At 42.8% G+C, this 23,624-nt stretch overlaps 1 protein-coding gene across 2 annotated transcripts in view; it reads left to right on the forward strand.

Moving 5' to 3' along the window:
* Positions 1-23,624, forward strand: part of IL17RD (interleukin 17 receptor D) — a 69,241-nt gene that overhangs the window by 35,435 nt on the left and 10,182 nt on the right. The window contains exons 2-11 of one of the 2 annotated variants that reach the window (XM_077858438.1): positions 5,250-5,307; positions 10,335-10,460; positions 13,912-14,030; positions 14,513-14,633; positions 17,031-17,075; positions 17,169-17,320; positions 18,381-18,446; positions 20,367-20,421; positions 21,379-21,489; positions 22,327-22,490. In XM_077858438.1, the coding sequence (XP_077714564.1) occupies positions 5,250-5,307; positions 10,335-10,460; positions 13,912-14,030; positions 14,513-14,633; positions 17,031-17,075; positions 17,169-17,320; positions 18,381-18,446; positions 20,367-20,421; positions 21,379-21,489; positions 22,327-22,490 (1,017 nt within the window). Of the gene's footprint in view, positions 1-5,249; positions 5,308-10,334; positions 10,461-13,911; positions 14,031-14,512; positions 14,634-17,030; positions 17,076-17,168; positions 17,321-18,380; positions 18,447-20,366; positions 20,422-21,378; positions 21,490-22,305; positions 22,491-23,624 lie in introns of both variants that reach the window. The other variant, XM_077858437.1, reaches the window with a different exon arrangement.

The raw sequence follows: 23,624 nt of genomic DNA on the forward strand, positions 1-23,624 counted from the left end.
AGTTTTCTGAGAGGTCCTTCCCTAACTGATTTGAAAGCAGTCTTGTTTAGGCCTTACTGTTTGGCCTGCCTTCCCCTAAAAAGGGAGGTACTATAATTAGCACAGTTCTTTTCAAAATGTGTTTTTTCAAAATGGCAGCTAAGCTGTTTGGAGCTGGATTTGAAACGTTGCTCTGGGAAGTTGGTGTCTTCGGTGGCCTTAGAATCCCCAAAGGCCCCTCAGGAAATGGGCCCTCTGATGGCCGCTGGTGGCCAGAATTGGCTGCTTTGTGTGGGATCCCTCCCTGTGGTTGGCTTTGTGTCCAGGCCTTTGCTTCTTTGCCTGGGTGGAACATGGTATGGGTTTTGAATTTTATTTCTTTAGAGTACTTATGGATTATCCTCCCCTCCCCCTTTCCTGAGTAAAAGATGTTTTCTCCATTATGTTCCCATTTGCTCCTTCAGTCCACTCACTGTAGAGTGTTCATAGCAGAGCCCCAGGCACCTGGGTCTTGCTTTGCAGTTAGCATTGGAACAAATTAAAAGCTGCCCTAAGTGGCAGCAAATGGGGGAGGTTGATTAACTAAGAATGTGATACCCTGAGGCCACAACATTGACATTTATAGATTTTAAGTAACAGGCAACAAACAAGTACTCTTACTTGTAAGCTCATTGAATATCAAAATGGGTATAGTAGCTAAAAGCTTAGAATTGTTTACTGAAAAACAGCTTCCAAAGCCATTGACCAGCTTTGTAAATTGCTTACCCATGTCCTTTTAGTGTGAGCTCTGATTCCAGGCCCATAAATCACCCTGTCACATGAAGCTAGGTTCTCTTGGGTTCTCTGTGTGCATTACTTGGCTTCATCATGAATTCATTTATTCAGGCAGAAAACCACTACTTATCAAAGGCTGACTAGGGGCCAGGCCCAGGATCCTGGTGCAAGCGTGGGGGAGGATGAGAGAATAGGAGGCTACCCTGGTCACTTTGTGTTCAGAGTCTCCCCATCTGATCCAACCTGAGCACTCACCGGAGATGGAGGGTACTGGGTCACCCAGTTCCCACCAACACCATTCCTTAGTCTCGTGGTTAGTGCCTCTGTCTCCTTGCCCTGTCCATCTGTCTGCTGAAACCATCAGGTCTGGATACTGAGACAGATCATACCTGGAGATGCCCTTTCCTGGAAGCACAAATTCATTATCTTTTAGTTGTTGAAGTCAGAATTTCAACAGTGAGTCTTACATGGGGCTAAAATCAAGGTGTTGGCAGGGCTGGCTCCTTCTGGAGGCTCTAGGGGAGAAATGGCTTTTTGTCTTTTCCAGCATCTAGAGGCTGCCTACATTCCTCGGCTTATTGGCCCCTTCTAGAGCTCCATCTTCAAAGCCAGTAGTGTAGCATCTTTAAATCCATGTCAGTGTCAAGCCAGTAGTGTAGCATCTTTAAATCCATGTCAGTGTCTCTGCCTTATACTTCTGTGGTCATATCTCCTTCTCTGATCTTCCGGTATCCCATTTATAAGAACCGTTGTGATTACATTGGGCTCATCAGGATAATCCAGAATAATCTCCCCTTCTCACGTTCCTAAAACTTAATCACATCTATGTAGTCCTTTTTGCTATATAAAGTAACTTGGGTTCTGGGAATTGTGATGTAGATGTGTTTTGGGGAGGGGATGGGGGTATTACTCTGTGTACCATGGAGTATAAAGAAAACAGTAGTGCTTTGTGGCTAGCCTGTGCATGTCATTTCTCATGTGGTTTCTGAGGGCTCTGGAGCAGCAGGAACATTATTTGGGTGTGAACTGAAGATAGCCTGGTGGAGCATCTGTCTGATGCATGTGCTGAGAAGACATGCATTGGACAACTTCCAAGATGAAAGGTCTTCTAGTAGAAACAGAAGCTGGTCCTTGCCATAGAACTGAGCTCTGTACTCTGTTGCCTCTGAGCTCAAGGACCAGCCTTGATTTTTTGTGGAATCAGAATTACCATTTCGCATGTACATTGGCAGAAGTGTCATGCCGATCAAGTTGTGGAGGGTGGATCATGATACTTCCATCAAATGAGTATGCAGGTAGATCTGTGTGTCAGGAACACAGTATGATAGAGCTAGACTAAAGTGGGAAACCCATGAAGGGAACAGGACCTGGCTGATGGGAAGGGCATTCTGGGAGCACTTCCAGAACACCTGCTGAGCTGTAATGGAGTACCTAGAAGAGTCTGGCTGGTAGGGAGAGAAGTGGCTGAGAAGATAGGCAGAAGCCACATCAGGAATGTTCTACAAGGACAGGGAGCTGATGGTGGGCTTGAAACAGAGGAATGAGGATAGATTTAGACATTATGAGATCACCTAGGTGGTCAAAGCCCCTTGAGATTAGGACCCAGGTCTGGTTGATGGCCAAGTGCCTAGACCTGCAGGGCTTGGGTCAAGGTGGAATGCTCTGTAAGTAGTAAACCGATGCTGTATTCAAACCTCACTGTTCTTTGAGGCCAGCTCACTGGGCCCCCTTCTGAACAGCTCTGCATATAGCACATTCCTTATTTGGAGGGATTAAGTTCTTGCCTGCAGGATATAGCACATCTCACTACGTTGGGCTTCTTTCCACAATACGTTACTCATTGCAAGTGCCCAATAAATACCTGTTAAAAACATGCTGCAATAGGGGTGCCTGGCTGGCTCAGTCGGTAGAGCATGTGACTCTTGATCTTGGGATTGTAAGTTCGAGCCCCACCTGGGATGTAGAGGTTGCTTAAAAATCTTTAAAAGAAAAATATGCTGTCATAGAAATATGGGGAGAACAAGAACAAAGTGAAAAGCTGACAGTCCTACAAGGTAGGATGACTGGTCTTGACTGGTCATTAGAGTCCTTCATACCTGAGAACATGCTATTCAATGAAATGTATTTCTTTTTGAAAAGCACTTCCTCTACATGGCTTCACGTGGTCCTTCTTAAACCCCTTTCCCAGGGGAAAGTCATGCGAATTATATTTTTAGGAAAATAGTTGAGGAGCTCGGACCCAATGGCGCAAAGTGGTTTGCCCATGGTCACCAGCAGGAGGATGGAAGGATTGAGGTACTTACCTTGGCTCCCTTGCATTTTTGTTTACCTCCCATGATGCTCCCATTTCCTCTCTCTTCCTTCAAGCTTCTGGTGTATGCTGTCCTCACTCACCCTTGAGTCATCCTCTGTGAGGTGCTGCCTGTGGCATTCATACACTATATGCTTATTTGATGCTAGCTCTTCACTTCTAGCTGCATATACTTTGATGTCACACTGAGGGTTCTTGGAGGGTCAGGGTGTGATTTGAAATTGGTCTATGTCAGGACATCTGAGTAGTTCAGTGGTTGAGTGTCTACCTTCAGCTCAGGGCATGATCCTGGGTCTGGGGATCGAGTCCTGCATTAGGCTTCCTGCAAGGAGCCTACTTCTCCCTCTGTCTATGTCTCTGCCTCTCTCTCTCTCTCTGTGTCTCTCATGAATAAATAAATAAAATCTTTAAAAAAAGAAAGAAAGAAATTGGTCTGTGTCCTTTGCATATGATCCATGTGCCCAATTAGTCTCTTTGAAGGAATGAGTTACTTTGCTCCTGAGGACAGGGACTGTGGTTGTTTGCTAGGCTATGTGCCTAGCATAATGTCTGGCTCATTAAGGATGGTGAGTGATTATATATCCTGGGGCTTTGTAAGGGAGGAGATAGGAGTTAGGGTGTGGTTTGGGTGTTTGGGGCATTTCTAGGGGTTGTGGTGGGGATTGCATTGTTTCCTGCTTGGTTGTGTTACTCTGGTTCTGGCCATCTGGAAGCTGGGCATCCTCTAGTGGCACACTAGAGGCCATAAGGAATTAAAGAGGCATTTAGGGTTTTAATAAGAAAACAACTCTTTCCAAAATATTTCAGCTCAGGGGAGAAAATCCAGACTCTTATGTATGTGGGAAAGAGAGGATGGAAACAGGAAAGCTGGAGAAGGAACGTGAATCAGGAAGAAGGGGAGCCCCAGTAGATCATGGGCTAGTATACTCTGTTGATTTAGATTCCTGTTGTTGTTTTTCTCACTTGAATTAGAATTCTGTTATGAGTGTGTACATGCACCCATATGTGCATGCACATCCCTTTCTGCACAGCTGTGCTTTCCTAAGGTTTATCTGAGCTCAGGGATATAGTTTCAGTGAGCATGCCTGGCTTCAGGATAAGAAGCGTGAACATGCCTCCAGCATATGAATGTGATGGGGTTGTGGCCTGAGACCCTGGGCTCCATCAGAAATGTTCTGCACATTGTGTCTCGGTGTGACAATTGCCCATTAAATACCAGGCTACCAGCATATGGTTATCCCCAGCATCCCCTTTGTTGAATGGAAACTTTAGCTGTGTGGTTAGAATATTTTCCCATCATTTAGCATTTCAGAATTCACTGTTTTTTTTTTTTTTTGAGAATTCTGCAATTAATGCTGAATGGCACATTTGCAGATTATTACAGAAACGGTTAAACCAGAGTCGGCAGATCTGTAGCTGCTCTTTCCCATGATGGCTAAGTGGTGGGTTGGAAAAAGGTGGGGCAATGGGAGGATTCCGGTGCTCCCTCTGTGGATGCTGTAATTAAAGTGGGGAGTCTGGCAGGGTTGTTATCCCTGCTATTAAGAGTGCAGATGGCTAACGGCCACATCACCAAGAGTTAGAGTTAGCCCTTTTAAAGTCTTTTTTTCTTTTTCTTTTATGACCCACCCTATATATTCCAAGCATAGGTATAGATGTAGTGAAGAATTTTCTCATTAAAAGTAATGGCTTATTCCCACACTCATTCCCGGTCTTGGAATGAGAAACCTGTTTCCTTAGACTTGAGGAATTGCCTATCTGTCGTGGCTTAATAGAGCTTTTGGACGAGAGTGTCTGGTAGGCGAATTTTACAACCAATCAGTGCTCAAAGCAGATCCAACTGGAAGGGCTCCAGCTGGCAGCTCATGGTCTCTCTCCCAATTTTACTGTTAATGAATTATTATTTAACCCCCAAACACAGAACAGCATGCTCCTATTGTCTTAGGGGAAGTGAGTGCTCATGATGCTCTTGACCTGGTACTTAGGAATCTCCCGGGCTGGAGGGAGGTTGGCAGCCAGTGGCAGAGAAGGGACACAGAGTGGATGGGAAGAGTGGTAGATATTGCTCGGCAACTGGCATGACCTCGAGTCTTTGCAATCTTGTGTGTGTTTGGACTCTATGGGGATCTGTGGTGGAAAAGCAGATTGGCTTCTCTCCTCATCATGTTCTCTTGTTTTCCCACAGGGAGTGGGGCCGGCCAGCAGAAATAGTGGACTGTACAACATCACCTTCAGATATGACAGTAAGTAACTGGCTTCACCGCTGAAGAATGGAGCCCTTTCTGTGATCTAAATCTTACACAGTTGTGTTTAATCAAGGACACTGCAGGTCTTGGGGTTGAAGAATTTTCTGAACCTGCTCAGGTTTGTCAATAGACCTAAAGTGGCTCAGTCTAATTAAGCCACTCAAGTAGGTGGGAGCTTGAACAGATCAAGTCCTCTATAGTGTTGGGAGAAATTGTGTATGGAGGACTCTCCCCTAGCCCCAGGTCTTCAAGGCATTACCATGTCCTTAAGAACAAAGGCAGATGCCTGTAGGGGGGCGCAGCAAGGGACAAATGAGTGAAGCTCCTCAAGTGCAGGGATGCTAGGAAGCTGTGGGGACTGTGGCAAACTGGACAGCACTTGGTAAGGACTGTGGCAAACTGGGTCTGAAAGGAGCAATGGCTTCTCCATTCCAGCTCATTGTAGCCTTGAGGAGTTCCCCCTGAGGTAGCCAGATGAGATTTTGAAGGAAGAAAGATAAATTGGCTTTTTTTTTTTTTTGACTAAATGTTTTTTTTTAATATTGGCATCTATCTTAAAATGTTCAGCGAGATGCCTGGGTGGCTCAGCGGTTGAGCATCTGCCTTCAGCTCAGGGCATGATCCCAGTCCGGGGATCAAGTTCCACATCAGGCTCCCTGTGAGGAGCCTGCTTCTCTCTCTGCCTATGTCTCTGCCTCTCTCTCTGTGTCTCATGAGTAAATAAATTTATTTTAAAATAAATCTTTTTTAAAGACTTTATTTATAAATAAAATCTTTTTAAAGATTTTTATTTATTTATAAATAAAATTATATTTTATTTCCCTGAGGGAAGCCCAATGTGGGACTTGATCCCAGGACCTCAGGATCATGACCTGAGCCAAAGGCAGATGCTCAACCACTGAGCCACCCAGGTGCCCAAATAAATAAATTAAAAAAAAATGTTCACAAGCACAGAGTGGGCCCAGTGAATGTGTGTCTGTGTCCCAGATTGGCCCAGGGGATCTCCAGTTGGCCATCTCCGACTTGGGCCTGGGTTTCAACTGTAGTGCCCTGCCTGTCCACTGTGAGCTGTGGCAGGAGACTTGACTTCTATAAGCCTCAGCTTTCATGTCCTGTAAAATAAAGATTAGTTTCTTCCTCAGCATCATGTTGAGGCTTAAATGAGGCAATGCTTTTAACTGCTCAACTTAGTTGGCCTGTGATGTGCACTCAGTAATTGATATCTGCCAATATTAGCAGTCATTCCAACTGGAATTGGAATACAGCATCTTCTTGGCCCTTTCTCTCGAGGATGTGTGGCTTTGTCTGGCTGAATCGTTTCCTAAGGGCAGGGTGGGGTGCTTTTTTCTGATTGAGCATACAGAATCCCCCTCAGCAGCTGTTTTCATGCTTAAGAAGGTAATTATATAGAATTGTGAGCATTTTAGCCTTATGAACCATAATTTATACGTAAAAATGTTAACAAGAGGGAGCTTGACTCCTGTTTAGTAACTCCTGACATTTGATTCATCTCTTGGAGAAGATTATGAATCCATGTTAAGTAATGGGTGTGGGTCACAATGAGGCTTCTGAAATGATCACTGCTAAAGCAAGATTTTTGAGGTTGTGTATACAATCTAACAATTTTAAGATACAAATATGTGTGTCCAATTTATGTCCACAGTTGCTGACGTGAGTACTTTAAGTTAACCAATGAGGACTTCTATTTGAAACAGATATTTCATGTTAGTGGTGTGTTTATGCTCTGGGTAAATGTTATAATGCTAATGAAAGATTTGCAAGTCCATGATACTTAATTCAGCTAAGTGAAGACATGTGTAAGAGATCTCTCTTTGAGCTACAAAGTTAATTTCTAATATATGCTCTTGGTCCTGGCAGATCTTGTATTACATTCAAGAGTTCAAAATTTTCTGGTCAGCTGCAAACAAGTATTTGCAGCTCTAATTTAATATGGGGTTTTGTGAAAGAGAATCTGTACCTGTAAAACTTAAAAGTATCTTATTGTTTTCTTCATGGGACTAAATATTTGGCCCACGTGCTTGATGCCTGCCTCTTAGTCATTTTCTTTCTTATTCTTCAGCATTTAATTAGAATTTAATTCGCAACTCGAATTGACTCCCGAGACATCTGAAGCTCGGTTGCATTTTGGCAGAATGTCATTTGGGCATAATTTTTTGGTAACCAGAATCCAAAATGTTAGAGTTGCTAATAATTGGATCCAGGTTTGTGTAAAAAATTTATTCATTGTTTTCCATTGAAAAGATATTTCTTTCTCTCTTCCACAAGGAAGTTTCTGTTATTGCTCAGTTGACTGGTTACTAGTTCTGTTTGAAATAGCTAAGAACCAATTACCAAGTTTTCACCAAAAGCATGAAACTACAAAATCTTATTTTTCTACTCCTTTGATGTTACGAAGAAAGAAAATGTCTTGCCATTAAGTCAAAAGCTAATTTCACAGGTCTCCATGTCTCCTTTCACGTGACATTTCTCATTTCTTCTTCAGGCTCTGAGGGGGTAATGCCTGAGTAGGTTGTAATACATTTTCTTAATTCTTAGACTTTATATTTGCATAATTATATTTACAGAAACCTGGAGAGTGCTAATTTTGGTGTTAGGAATGAACAAAGGAAAAAAAAACAACATGATTTACTCTTGTTCTTGCATCTTTTCCTAAAAGCTGTTTAAGTCAGAGGTTTCAATAAATGAAAATGTTTGAACTTGGGGAGCCTGGCTGGCCCAGTCCGGTAAGCATCTGACTTTAGCTCAGGTCATGATCTCAAGGTCCTGAGATCAAGCCCCATGTTGAACTCCCTGCTTAGCGAGGAGTCTGCTTCTCCCTCTTCCTCTGTCCCTCCCTGCTGCTTGAGCTCTCTCTCAAACAAATAAATAAATCTAAAAAAAAAAAAAAAAAAAAAAAAGTTTGAACTTGACAAGTGTGATGGGATTTCGTCTTTTTTTTTTTTTTTTTAATATTGGGAAGCTAGTTTCAGCCAGGATTTTTTTTTTTTTTTGCAGGCTGACTCCAATTCAGAACTTACTGTAGTAATAATCTCTGTGCTGAGGATAGGGATGGCTATCCATCCAAGGCTGCTTTCTGTCCTGACCCTGGTCTGGTCAGCAGTGGAATCCAAAGCCACCCAGCTGGTCCCTTAACTGCAAAACGTTTCCTTATTTGTACAATATGGGTGTTAAACCACATGTTTAAAAAATTTTTTTTCTATCCTAAAATTCTCTTCTCCACCCAGAGAACACATGTTAAATGCTTTCAGTGTCAATTTTCATTAGAGTAGAATTTGGTTTTATTAATTATTAACATCTTTTCAAAAGAAGTAATATTGAAATGTTGAGGTGGCTGCTTTTTAAACAGATGGAGTTTACAGAAAGGGGTCCACTTAGTGCTGTGAGGCAAGAGAGCAGGATCCAAAGCAATGTAGGAGCTAGGAGTTAGCAAAATGAGAGGGGGTGCATTGGAGTGCATATGTGTGTTGAAATTTAGTAAGAAATTTAAAAAGGAGGAATATTATGTGCATATTAAAAGACTTGGAAGGATGTTTCTTAGAAGTTGATAGTAGTTACCTTTGTGTGGTGGGAGGGCATGGATGACTTCTACACTTTTCTTATGTTCTTTTATAATTTTCAAATATCCAAGGAATGTTTTTAGTCATAAAAGTGGGAAATGTGGGGGCATCTGGGTGGCCTATTTGGTTGAGCATCTGCCTTCAGCCTAGATCATGATCTCCGGTCCTGGGATTGAGCCCCGTGTCAGGTTCTCTGCTCAGTGGAGAGCCTGCTGCTTCCTCTCCTTCTCTCTCTGCCTTCACCCCCCCCTCATGCTCTCTCTCTCTCACACACTCTCTCTCAAATAAATAAAATCTTTTTAAAAAATTTGGGAAAGGTGTGGCATACAGCAGGGGCAGGGGGAGTGCAGCAGACTCATTGAGCCTGAAAATCCCCGTTTCACCTCAAAGAAAAACACCATGACTTCAGAGGGATAATGAGTAGTTTGAATAGTTGATGGAACTGAGGACTTTTTGCAGCAGAGTCCAATGAGAGTTTTCAATTTTAACCATTGAGAAAGAAATGGAGATGAAGCAGTGTAAGAATTTTGAGTTGGTTTTTACCGGGGTAGCTGGTGTTTCTCCCTGTATGAATGGCCAGAAGAGCTCATAGCCATTCTCTGGAGTTCCATTCTGAGTATGGCTGGAAGCTTCTGGCAGCTATTTAGAATCCTGTAGACTTTGAAGGTATCTTTAGAGATACCAGGTATCATAGCTGCTCACATGGTCATGGCTGCATTGACAGCTGGCAGTAAATAATGTTCTCAGACAATATCAGAGAATTGGTCTTCATTTTATGAGCAGTGTGGAGCTCTTTGAATTTGGTGGGCATTGTGGGTGTCTTTGCTAACACATGGTGTTTGGGAACAGAAGTTTTACCTTTGAGATGCTTGTTAACATTGAAGGTACTTTGCTTGTCACAAAGTCAGTACTGTTGCAGGTACTAATTGGATTGTTTAATAGTCTTGCTGTGAGCTACTCCTTCATGAATCCCATCCTCATACTGCTTCCTTTCCCTGTTCACGTTGCCTCCAAATTTCTTCTAAAAGCAAGCCCCAGACTATTTAACCATTTGTTTCAAATCACTCTAATGCTGAAACCTGTTGAATTGATGTAAATAATTATTGATTTAGGTAAAGTATCATAATAGTAAAAAAGTTAATGCCAGATTCATAGTCAAACCGTATATACAGTCACACTGTATGTGATCCTCCTCATGCTGTCCTAGAATTTAACTTGAAGGGCAGGTAATGGTACTGGTGCCATAAATAAATCCTTCTGCAGTATCTTAGTTTTCCAAACAGTCAAACTTTGATGTCCTATTTGGGCTTGTGCAGTACACGTCTTGAGACAGAATGGATTTGGCCACCTCCAGACAGCAGCCCTGTGTGATTTGAGAAGAATGAACCTGGACATGGAAAAGTAAATGTTTTAATCTAACTGTTCTTTGTTCTCCTGACTCTCTAGACTGCACCACTTACTTGAATCCAGTGGGGAAGCATGTGATTGCTGATGCCCAGAACATCACCATCAGTCAGTATGCTTGCCACGACCAAGTGGCGGTCACCATTCTTTGGTCCCCAGGGGCTCTCGGTAAGTGGTCAAAATGGAGTCCACCATGTGGCCTTGGTGGGTAGTGAAGAATGCAGGGGTCCCATTGTGGCAACCTCCAGGGGCCAGGCAGGTCTTGACATAAGTGTAGGTGTGCTGCGTGCTTGGGCCCAGATACACTTCTTGCTTTGTTGCATATACTTGCTGGGCATGCACAGAACTTGATACTATGCCTATGGCTCATCTTTGAGTCCTTTGGCTGTTACTGAGAGAGATGTGGGTTTGCAAAATAATGGTGTATGGTGATAAATCACACTGAAGCCTTCACCTCTGGGTCTCAGCAGTAGTCGGGGAACAGGCGACCTGTCCGAGGCTGTAATGGCCTCAGTATCCAGCATTGGCCATCTCTGTGCCCATATGGATATCCAGGCACAGCACTGGCATATGTTGTGAGTTTTCAGGAATATTCCAGTTTTCATAAAAACCCATAAAATCAATTCTTAAATGTTGGCAACAAACTGAATTTATTTAAACTATGTGGGCTGAGAAAAACCAAAATGAAGAAACAGAAGAAAAAAAAAAAACAGAAAAAAACAAACCCATGTTATTTGGCCAGATTCAGGTTAGGGCAGAGTCTGCTTATCCTCTTTAATAATGAGTTGCTGATATATCAGAGAGGATGGGATAGTTGGATGTGGGATGTGGGCAGGGCCCATTTGTTCAGATGTGCTTGGGTGTGAACCCAGATTCTGTGTTTACAAGAGCCCTCTAACCCTTGCCAAGCCCCGCTTCCACATCTGTAATGCTTCCCCGTCTGTAACGTGCAGATGACTGCCTCTTGGTTTATTGTAAGATTTCCAGACACACACATGCAGTATATTTCTAGAAAGAGCTTTTTTTTTTTTTAAGTTTTTATTTAAGTAATCTGTATACCCAACATGGGGCTTGAACTCGCAACCTTGAGATCAAGAGTTGCATGCTCCACCGACTGGATCAGCCAGCTACCCCTAGGAAGAGCTCTCAAAACACAGTGGCTGTTGGGGCACCTGGCCAGCTCAGTTGGTAAAGCATGTCAATCTTGATCTCGGGGTTATAAATTCAAGCCCCACATTGGATGTAGAGATTACTTAAAAATAAAACCTTTAAGAAAAAAAAGTGGAAAAAAACCCTCATACTAGTGGCTACTGTACCATCATCAGAATCTGGTCCTCAACCTGCTCTTTGACATTGCCATCGAATCTTAGAATTAAAAAAAAAAAAATAGCCAAGGGAAAAGTAAAATAAAAGCCTGGATTTCTTAATCTGAACAGGATAAATCTCAGAAAAATCAGACTGCAGGAGAGGTGAGTGCAGAATGAGGGAGGATAGATCAGACACATGGGCCTGACTCACTTATCCTTGTAAATACTGCTGGGTCTGAAAGCAACGGGTTTTCCAAAAATAACATTATCTTAACATTTAAAGATAAAAACATTCTCTGTGGATAAACGGGAAGTGGTCATTCCATGTAAGGCTATACAGTTGAGGGGTTGGCCTGACAAATTGCAGGCTCCTTTAGAATGAAAGTAAGGGATGTGAGCGTGTAGTTGGAAAACTAACAGATGGAGCAGTGAGGGCAGAATGTAGTGCTTTTCCTGCAAGGTGATTTGTGGGTGGACAGGTTCTGTTTCTATGAAATTCTTTGAGATTCTATCAGGGAAAACCCTTGGAAGACAGAAGAGCATATGGGTTAAGAACACCAGCTTAGAGCCAGACACTCTTGGGTTTGAATCCCACACCTGCTGTTTAATTTCTGTGTAATCCTGGGTGGATTGTTCAGTGTCTCTATACCTTTTTCTCATCTATAAAATGGGGATTATATCTTCCTCCCATGGATGTTGGGAGGACTCATGAGTTTTAAATGATGGAAAGGAGCAAATAAGTTCCTTCATTGGAAGCTGCTCCATAAAGTTGCTAAACATGTAACTATAAGGCATTCCGAGTATTGTGATAAAGGTGTTACTATGATAGAAGATTTACATTTGCTGCTTCTTCCCACCACCCTCCCCTCCCCCCAGGCTTGGCATCCTGTTTTTTCAGGCCCGTCTTTTACAAATAAGGACTAGAACCACCTGCTCCCATCTCAGCTGATAAATTTTTATGAAATTGTGAAATGTACAGTCTTGAATCGTATTAATCACCCAGCTTTTGTTAAACAGGAGCTCTGGGGACATGGCATGAATTAAATCTTCGTATAAATAATGAGGATTTGTTCACTCTTTTTTTTTTTTTTTTTTTTTTAATCTCAAAAGGCAAATTCCTGTGAGATCTGCTAACTGGTTGTTGGTCTAAGACCTTGGATCTTGTTAGCATATCTGAATCTTAGGCTGTGGGTCAGCTGGCTCTCACCCCCACAGGAGGCTTTGTACTTAAGATGTAATGTGGCTGAGTAGGTACCTGCGCATTCTATACCATGACCCCTGAAAATCTGAAGCTCTAATTGTAACTCCTTTGCCCTACTCACCATAAAATACGTGTTCTTCATCAAATAATGATAGGATTGGAGAACCTGTTCAAAAAAGATTCCCCTGTCCTTTGCCATCAATAATTTTCCCACCTGGTTAATTGCATCCTATGTCATTACGTTTGCCCTGTGGGGAAAGGGGTTGAAATTGTCTCCTCCTGTAGTGTTCAGAAAGAATGCGAAATCGATATCGCGCCAATTGAGGCTGACTTTGGGGATCTGCAGCTGCAGTTGGACCGTTCCAGTTTCCATGGGATGCAGAGCGCTGGTACTGGCTCTTGTGATCAGCAGAGCTTAATCCTCAGGTGGCAGGAGGCTGGGCCAGTGCCTTTCAGCAGCGCTGTGGGCGTCTCAGGGCTTCTGAGGACTGTATGAAGAGCACACACTGGGCAGCCCTTGGGTGTCTGCCTTTCAGGCCTGATTAGAGCAAGAACTGCTTTGTAAATCACATAGACATTCTAAACTATTTAATCTCAAGCCTAGGAACCCCTTGGGTGCAGACACACACTTTGTTAGGAATTTTGTGCATTACTCGGTGAACCATGCCAGCAAATACAGGATGAAAACTTAAAGCGGAAACATGGTTTGGGGGGAGTCCCTCGTCAGCATTGGGAATTATCATCAGCTAAATACACCCTGTCTGATGACCTAGAAATTATATATTACACTGTAGACATTTAGGATCAATTGTGACTTGAGCTTGAGTATTTGAACCCTAATGTCACAGAGGCAATGGGCATTTGTGAAATGGCTGGCTGGATTAGAGGTAATTAATTAGTCGTGATGGGACAGAGGAAATCACCTGGCCTGTACTAGAGGAATGCAGGGTATGTGGTTTTTTTCCTTTCTGCAAAACTTGGATATTCTGGCCAAAGTTAGAATTCCTTTAAGTCTGTTGTGTAGGTGGAAAGGACGGTAATCTTGGAGGAAGGAAAGTGTGTTCAAAGGTAATTAGGTCCGCTTTTAATAAAAGCATTCTGCTTTGCTTAGGCATCGAATTCCTAAAAGGATTTCGAGTAATACTGGAGGAGTTGAAGTCGGAGGGAAGACGGTGCCAACAACTGATTCTAAAGGACCCAAAGCAGCTCAACAGTAGCTTCAAAAGAACTGTAAGTCACACGCAGAGAATGTGCTCCTGAAGACATGCCACTGTTCTGGGGGTCTGAATGGTCTATTGAATGCCTGTGAAACCAGAGAAGGGGGGCAGTGGGGTCCACCCCTCCTGCCAAGGTGGGCAAGAAATAGCTTGGCAACACCCTAAGCCTGCTCCACACCCAGAGAAACCCTCCAGCACCTCTTGCTGGTAAACACACCTCTCAGGTTACATGTCCTGGAAGGTGGCTTTGTGCTCTTAAGAATGTGTGAGCTCTTCCCCAAAAGCTTTGAGGTTCCGTATTAAGCAGCCATGGCTGCCTTGCTAAAGGACAGGCAACATTGCTGATCTTTATTTCAGTTGAACGTGGTCCAGAAAGTAGACTCCAGGTCTGGAAGAGTGTCTGGGTGACTGTCAGGGAGGTCTGAAGGTCTTGTGTGTAGGCGGAGGGGTGGGTAATTTCTTCACGGTATCATGTCTGTTTTTATTCCCTTTTAGGGAATGGAATCTCAACCTTTCCTGAATATGAAATTTGAAACGGATTACTTTGTGAAGATTGTCCCCTTTCCTTCCATTAAAAATGAAAGCAATTACCACCCTTTCTTCTTCAGAACCCGTGGTGAGTATGCCCTGCTTGCCTGCTTCCCATGATGAGATTGCTCCTGATTCTAAGGACTTTTCAAAGAAATATATTCAAGAGCCCACCTAATACTGGTATGAAATCAGCATGGTTGAGGAGAAAAGCATCCAGAAAAGCAATTCTTGGAATTAAGATTTGGCCTAGGCAGAGTTCACCCAGCTAGAGATACCCATTGGCAACTTATTCAAGAATAGATGTGATGCTTGACTTTTTTTTGGAGGGGGGGCGCGCAGCTGCTGTAAGATACATATATATATATTTTTTAAAGATTTTATTTATTCATGAAAGACACAGAGAGAAGGCAGAGACATAGGCAGAGAGAGAAGCAGGCTCCCCATAGGGAGCCTGATGTGGGCCTTGATCCCAGAACTCCAGAATCATGCCCCGAGCTGAAGGCAGATGCTCAACCGCTGAGCCACCCAGGCATTCCAAGATATCCATATATTAAAACTACTTGGGGGAAAAAAACACACACAAAACAAAACAAAATAAAAAAAAACTACTTGGAAAAAAAGAAAAAGCAAGACTATAAAGTATAAGTTGATTTTGGACACAAAGAGTACAGCATGAAATAATTCCATCTTTTTTAACCTGTCATCAGGAAGGTGGCTTTTGTGAATGCCCATTTTCAGGATTCCATTAAGACAGCTAATCAGTAACCCCGAGACTGCCTCTTTCTAGAAAGTTAATCTGTTTAACATCTGTGTGTCAGGCCCTGTTCTAAATGCTTTCTAAATACTGACTCAGTTTACCCCCATCTCCACCCTTCAAAGAATTTAATCCTCCCATATCTACTTATTAGATGTGGAATCACACACCCAGAGGTTAAAGAGCCTGGTGGGAGCTGGGATTTGAACCCAGAAGGCTGACTCTGGAGTCCACACTCCCCAGCCAACTGTGCTGGGTTCCCTTCTCCATCTGTTCTGTATGCGGTGTGCCTTTCCACAACCTGAATCACTGCTTTCAGATTTGGTTGCCCAGGCCTGAAGCCTGCAGCCATTCCCTCTTGCCTTCCTGGTCAGGCTTTCTGTCTGGCTTTCCAGGCCCCCAATGTTCAGCTGATAGTCCAAACTGCCAGCACTTCTATGTGGTCTGATTGCTGGCCTCATCCTCCTCTATGATGTTTTTGTTCTCAACTCTAGAACTCATACTCTGGTTGTTTTCTTTCTTTCTTTCTTTTTTTTTTTTTCTTTTAATTGTATTAAAAGAAATGCAGCAAAGTTATAACAGTCTCATTTTATTAAATAAAACATTATTTCATAAGGCAAAGATTATGTACATTTGACATCTCAATGTCTTACTCGTAACCAATGAGAGGATTCAAATATGTTTATGAAAAGCTCACCTTCGTCAGAACTAGTGTAATTTTTAAAAATTTTATTTATTTATTCATGACACACACACACACACACACACACACACACACACACACACACAGAGGCAGAGGGAGAAGCAGGCTCCATGCAGGGAGACTGATATGGGACTCCATCCCAGTACTCCGGGATCACGCCCTGAACTAAAGGCAGATGCTCAACTGCTGAGCTATCTAGGCATCCCAGAACTAGTGTAATTTAAGATTAATTTTTTCCTATCAAAATCAATGTGTCTGTTTGGGGGTGAGGCAGAGGTGGGAGATACGTTTATCACCATTTCAGTGCACTATGATCTTGATGCTGTCTTTGGTTTCCTTGGTGTTGTAGGAACATTTGCCAGAACGTTCTCCCTGGGTGAGCAGCATTGGCATATTGGACTAGCTGTTTGGCCTCTCTCGTCATGTTTTTGTTTGTTTGTTTTTTTTTTAAATCACATTCAAGCCCTGCTTCAAAGCCCTGTTGGCTTTGGTGCCTAGTGTTCAGTGTTGGTGCTACTACTTAGTAGATGTCTCGATGCCATTTTTTGACTCCCTCAGAGGATTTTAAAGTAGAATGCTAGCAAAGTTTATAATAACTCTAAGATAGTTCCAGAATCACTCCAAAGTCTCTTGTGCCTAAACACCTGTACAGTGGAGCAGGGCCTGGTTTTATTTCCGTTTACAGTTAAACCGGAACCTCCATGTGGCAGTGGCCTGAACATAGTCCTGCTGGCCTTGGCTGCTGGCCCTAAAACTATGTAATGCTTGACAAGCTTTAAAAGTCTGGGTGACTTTACACTCTTTTCATTTATTTGGCATAAAATGAACTGCATTAATATTTTTACATTGTACAATTTAAATTTTCATAAGATATAACTTTGCTGTACTGGAAATCATTGCTGAATTGATGTATTTTATACTTTTTCCAACACTATCCGGAACCGTATATTTCTATTTTATTGAATTATTGGATGAGGAAAATGTCAAATTGTATTAAAACTAAAAATATGCATCTTTCTTAATAGCCTGCGACCTATTGTTACAGCCGGACAACCTGGCCTGTAAACCATGTAAGTACAGCTGTTTTTGTCTTTCAAGTCTTGCCAGCACAGTGGTGCCGGGGTGGCCTCTGGGTGCTCATTCTGGGTCCTTCCTCCTCCCAGTCTGGAAGCCTCGGAACCTGAACATCACTCAGCACGGTTTGGACATGCAGGTGTCTTTTGATCACGCGCCACACACCTTTGGCTTCCGTTTCTTCTATCTTCATTATAAGCTCAAGCATGAAGGGCCTTTCAAGAGAAAGGCCTGTAAACAGGTGAGCTGCTCTCCGTACATTAAGGAATACTACATGTTTAATGTGACCCCTGGGCCCCTGGAATTTGGATGATTCAATGTGAATATTAGGCTTTAGTTCAGCAGTTGGTAGATATTCCAGAATGTTATGTCTCAGGGGCGTCCTTCATGCTCTCCAGTTATCTACACTCGGCTATTTCAGTGGTGATGAAGCCTGAGAAAGTTATTATCAAGGAAATAACAGAATTAAATATTTCTAGTTCATTCTGCTCTATTTTAAACATTAATTGGATGCTCGCTGTGTGCCAGTCACCAAGCTTTATGCTCACTGAATCCTTACAACTCTGTGCAACAGAAGCTGCTGCCATCATCCCACTTTACAGATAGGGTGACCTGAGGCTCCATGATGTCACCTGGCTTCCTCAAGGCCACGCAGCTAATCAGTGGAAAAAACACATCTAGGAGCAGTCAGTGGCTTACGATCATACACATAGGCCAAAGTTAAGTAGAAACTCAGCCATCAAGTTTTTAAGCTAAAGGAGGTCAGCAAGAGGGGAAAATGTTTTGTGAAAGTGCACAGGACTGCTAGATCGCCTCTAGCAAGCACCAGGAGAGGTTTTTGGTCATGATAGCAGAACTTAGCACCTTCCTAGACGTGCTTCTGTGTTGTTGAGTTTTGCTTTCCTGCAGGCTCTCACCTCTGTCATTGACCTTCTGCTCAAGTTGAAATTATGGCACATAAAATATGCACAAACATGGGCAGGTAATTCCTTTCCTCACCCTTTCCATAAGTAAAGGGTAGTCTAACTAGCTTCTTTGTCTGCAAATGAAGTAGTCCTGCTGAGGGCACCACTACGTATAGACTCTCACGGGGTTCTCTGGGCTCTCCTGGGCCTTCTTATCAGAGTAAAGTTCAGATAATGTGTAGCAGATAAACACGGCTGCTTTCTGATCTAATTTATGTATTCTGAACATAGTCACGACTGGTGGCAGGTCTCCTTCAGCTCTGGGGGGAAAAGAGAGGTCCAGATGACCCTTATCCAGGAAGTGAGTTTTAAAAGTGTTGTTTTGTTTCTTTGCAGGAGCAAAATACAGAGACAACCAGCTGCCTCCTTCAAAATGTTTCTCCTGGGGATTATATAATTGAGGTGTGCATAACTCAAGAAAGCCCTATTATTAATTCTACAGAATGAATCTAGTTCATGTAGAATTCCAACTGTTTACAACCCTAAAATTTCAAGCTATTGAGGGTGTGCACAGTTATCTTTTTACATGGTCCTTAATATGCTTTTTAAAAACTTTATATGTAATCAGTCTTTGATTTTTCTCACTCAGTATTTCAAATATTTCATACAAATATTTTTATGAAACCATATAGTCCACATAACCATGATTTAAGAATTTCTATACCATATTCCTTTGTAGGAGAGGAAGAAATTCCTTCTTTCCTCCATGGGTTCTTCCAGCTGGTTTAGGACTTAAATTGACATGAGGCAGATTAAGGATTTTGAGAAAAAAAACAGAGTCTTATTGAGTACTCACAGAGGCCCAGTAATGAAATTGAAACCCAAAGAAATTACAAAGGCAGGCACAGTTTTTATGCTTTTTGGACAAAGAGATAATAAATTTGCGAGGAATTGACAGGATAAAGAAAATGGATGTTTGGGAACTTTAATTAGTAAGGAATACCAAGTGGGATTTAGGCTGGGATAATAAGATAAAAAGTAACAAGGTTTGTTTCTATAGCTTTCTCGACCTTGAAGTCCCTATCTCAAACAATAAGGATATCTGTTTTTTTTTTTTTTAATATTTTGTTTATTTGAGAGAAAGGAGCACATGAGCTGGGAGGGAGGGGCAAAGGGAGAGGGAGAAGCAGACTCCCTGCTGAGGAGGGAGCCAGATGTGGGGCTCCATCCCAGGACCTTGGGATCATGACCTGAGTTGAAGGCAGATGCTTAACTGACTGAGCCACACAGGGACCCCAAGGAGGTCCTTTTTACTTCTCGATACAGTGAGGGTATTTGTCATATGGGAGATATATTTCCTGCTTTGAGGGGGACAGAGGGAGGATCTGCTTGTTGTACTGCTTGTTTCCCCAGTAGCTTAGTTTCAAAATATTTACCAATAGGCCATTGTGCTACCTACTGGGGCCCCTACACCATTAGACTACAAAAATATGTTCTTAAAACCTTGGATTTAAAAACTTTAAGTAGTAAAACAGAAAGGAAAAGTTACACCAATTGTATCTGCCTCTATTTCTCTAGTTTTCTGCTGACATTTTTCTATATAAATATACATGAAGTTCTAAATACCACTGAAAAAAGACAGGGGCACCTGGGTTGCTCAGTGGTTGAATGTCTGCCTTTGGCTCAGGTCATGATCCTGGGGTTCCCAGATCGAGTCCCACATTGGGCTCCCCGCAGGAAGCCTGCCTCTCCCTCTGCTTATGTCTCTGCCTCTCTCTGTGTGTCTCATGAATAAATAAACAAAATCTTAAAAAAAAAGCAAGCAAATGGTGTGTGTGTGTGTGTGTGTGTAAATATATATATATATATATATATAATTTTAGATTACTTTTCCAGTATCAAACATACTACAAAAACAGGAATAAAAGAAAAATAGAAAAGGAAATTAAAAATTTGTCCATAGCTCTGCTATTCAGAGACCATCAACATGTCTTAACATTTTGGGAGAAACACTGGTTGTATGACTTGGTAGCGGTATGTGGTTTTGAAGTGACACACCCTCTTAAAGCATTCATGGCAGCCCAGGAAAATTAGTGGTAGGATGCCACTGTAATTGAAGATTGTTAGAATGTGGAGCTCAGTCGCTGAATTCATCAGTGAATGAACAATGATGGATTCATGCAGGGTGATGAGGTGGAGAGTTTTGAGTTCATAAAGCAGAGATTTATCTGATTTAATATCCAGTCGTGGCTCATAAATTATCCTAGGCAGTAGCTGTTCTTCCTTCTGCCCCCTACTGTCCACAGATGGAAAAATGAATGAAATTGGTTGAGATGTTATCACTTAAAAAAAAATAATGATACAGCATCCTCTGTTTTGCAGCTGGTGGATGACACTAATACAACTAGAAAAGTGATGCATTATGCCTTAAAGCCAGGTATGTTTTTTTTTTTTCCTGTGTGAAATGTTGGCTCTGGACTACAGCAGACCATGCACTTTGATACTTTCTGTACTTCATAATTTGTAAAACCAAAACACATCATTTGAGCCCCTCTTTTTTTAAAAGGTGTTCCATCAGGGTGCCTGGGTGGCTCAGTCAGTTGAGTGTCCACAACTTTTTATTTCAACTCCAGTCATGATCTCAGGGGTTCGTGAGATCAAGCCCTGTGTTGGGCTCCATGCTGAGCATGGGGAGTCTGCTTGAGATTCTCTCCCTCCCACTCCCACTGCCCCCTCCCCTACTCTTTAAAATAAAAAGGTATCGCATCAAAGCTAACTTTCCTTCCATCCTAATGTCAATGTCTGGGAGACCGAGGCCACTGTGGTTGGTGTGTGTCTGTGTGTAGCTGGGACTAAATAGTCACTGGTCCTTGGAAGAAAAGTGGTGGGAAGTGAGGTTTCCTAAGGCTGAATTCTCACAAGTAGTCACTGTGAATTGTATTCTACAACCCCCCCCCCTCCTTTTTTTAAGATTTTATTTTTTCATGAGAGATGCAGAGGGAGAAGCAGGCTCCATGCAGGGAGCCCAATGTGGGACTCAATCCTGGGACTCCAGGGATTATGTCCTGGGCTAAACCACTGAGCCACTCAGGGATCCTATACTCTACAAACCTTTAAAGGGAATTATTTGTAATCACCAGACCAATACTAGAGAAATGTAGTCAAGGGGTCCTAGCACCTGTTAGGCAGCTTATGTTTAAAAAGAGGAAAAAGAGGAGTGCCTGGCTGGCTCAGTAGAGCATGTGACTCTTGACCTTGGAGTTGTGAGTTCAAGCCCCATATTTGGTGTAGAGATTACTTAAATTAAAAAATCTTAAGTAAGAAAAAAGAAAAGGAGGAATTTCTTTGAACATGCGCTGCTTAAGTTTCAAACCTTCTCTTTGAAATTTCCCAGCACATTCCCCGTGGGCTGGGCCCATTAGGGCTGTTGCCATCACCGTGCCACTGGTTGTCATCTCAGCATTTGCCACCCTCTTCACTGTGATGTGCCGCAAGAAGCAACAAGGTATCTCTTTGTGTGGTGTGTTCTTCCCAAGTTGGCAGGACACCAGCCAACAGAGGGAGTCAGGAGCCTTTGGCTCCCCCACCACCCCCGCCCCCCAAATGGGCATTTTAGTTTCCTAGCATTGAAATACTTGGCTTTTAACCTCAGGAGCCATGAACACGAAGCCATAATCCTATTCTCAGACTCAGGATAGTAAATTTAAGAATATAGATGAAGTCTAAAAGTATGAGTAAGGGTAGAGGTAGGACGTCATTACTTATAAAAGACAGGTGTTGGGAGGGAACTTTCTGGGGAGCTTGGAAATGTTTTATATCTTGATCTGAGTGGTGGTTACATAGGTATATACTTAGATAAGAATTTGCTGAGATGTACTCTTAAGACTTACGTACTTTAAAGTGTACTTTAAAGTCATCGCTCAGCAGGGTTTGCCTTCCCTCCCTCCCTGTCTCCCTCCCTCCCTCCTTCCTTCCTTCTTTTTTTAAGAAGGTCAGCTCTTTTAGTGTTTAATTGGTAGATATACTTGGTTGTGAGACCAGCTTCTGGGTGCTCTCTGCTGACCAGGGTGGTCCCTTCAGTTTTCTTGGCTTACTCAAACTCAATTTCAGGTGAACAACTAATTTTGGCCGCTTGTTGCTCCCCTGGAGAAATCAGCTCTCCTATTTCCAGTGGTGACCCAGGGGCTGGGGAGGTGGGGACTGGGATCTCAGGTGTGCATATCAACTATTGTTTCTTGAAGAGGCATTAGGTCCCGAGTCTTAGGGAACAGGATAAACCATTGGCTCGTAGGCATCAACCCTATCTTCTTTTCCAATTTAGAAAATATATATTCACATTTAGATGAAGAGAGTTCTGAGTCTTCCTCGTACACCACGGCGCTCCCCAGAGAGAGGCTCCGGCCGCGGCCAAAGGTCTTCCTCTGCTATTCCAGTAAAGATGGCCAGAATCACATGAACGTTGTCCGGTGTTTTGCCTACTTCCTGCAGGACTTCTGCGGCTGTGAGGTGAGCAATCTGAAGTCTCTTCTCTTCCCCTGGGTAGGACATGTGCTCCCATGCTCTCCCTTCTATCTCCTTCCCTACAGGCCTCTTTGGGTGACACCTAGGACCTTGCTTCCTTCCAAATTTGGGTCAGCCTCACACTCCTCCCTCAGTCTGCCCTACCTATCACTACCATAGCACTAAATGTTTCCTAATACTTAGTCCTAACCCTGACACACTCCTGCTCAAAAGCCTTTAATGGCATCTACGTGGTAGGAAGTTTTATAAACATCAAGGAGATCGTGGGCAGCCTGGGTGGCTTAGTGGTTTAGTGCCGCTTTCAGCCCAGGGCGTGATCCTGGAGACCTGGGATCGAGTCCCACGTCAGGCTCCCTGCATAGAGCCTGCTTCTCCCTCTGCCTGTGTCTCTGCCAGTGTCTCTGTCTCTCATGAATAAATAAATAAAATCTTAAAAAAAAAAAAAAAAAAAAAAAGATCGTGCAGTTGCCTGGAAGGAAATGGCATATCCCCTGAGAACATGTAACAGGAGTAGGGGGGAGGGGGTCATTCAAGACACCTGGTGAGCCTTGAACGGCCAAAGAGAGGATGGAAGATAAAACAGCAGGCTTAGACAATTCTTTGGAGTAGTTTTGCTGAGAAGGGAGAATAATAATGTGTCAAGTACTCAAATGGTCAGCTCTGGTTTCTTGACTGTCTCTTGAGTTAAAGCTATTAATATGTAGCTTTTCTATAATGTGATAGTGCTAATTTTCAGGTGAAGTGAAATTTGAAGCTGTCATGGAAGGCACACTCTGTTTCTTACAAATGCAAGAACTGTACAATAGCTGTGTAATTAAAGTTATTTGTGCTTTGATTACTGCCCACTGGTGGGTGTCTTAGTGTCTCCATGTGGCAAGGCTGCCCCCTAGTGTCAATAATACCTATTTACAAGCTGAAGCTAGGGAGATGCACAGATCCAAACTGCAAACTCCAGCTGGTGCAACATAGTCTTCAGACAGGGACAACCCATGGGCTCTGCTTTGTAACTAACTAGCCTCAGGGGGGAAGTGTCTTCCAATTATGAGTGTAATACTTGTCGTAGAAAATTTGGAAACAAAGATGACCAAAAAAAATGGCCTATAATCTCAACCTAGAGAA

This window comes from Canis aureus, chromosome 19 (genome assembly GCF_053574225.1).
Source record: "Canis aureus isolate CA01 chromosome 19, VMU_Caureus_v.1.0, whole genome shotgun sequence".
Lineage (NCBI taxonomy): Eukaryota > Metazoa > Chordata > Mammalia > Carnivora > Canidae > Canis > Canis aureus.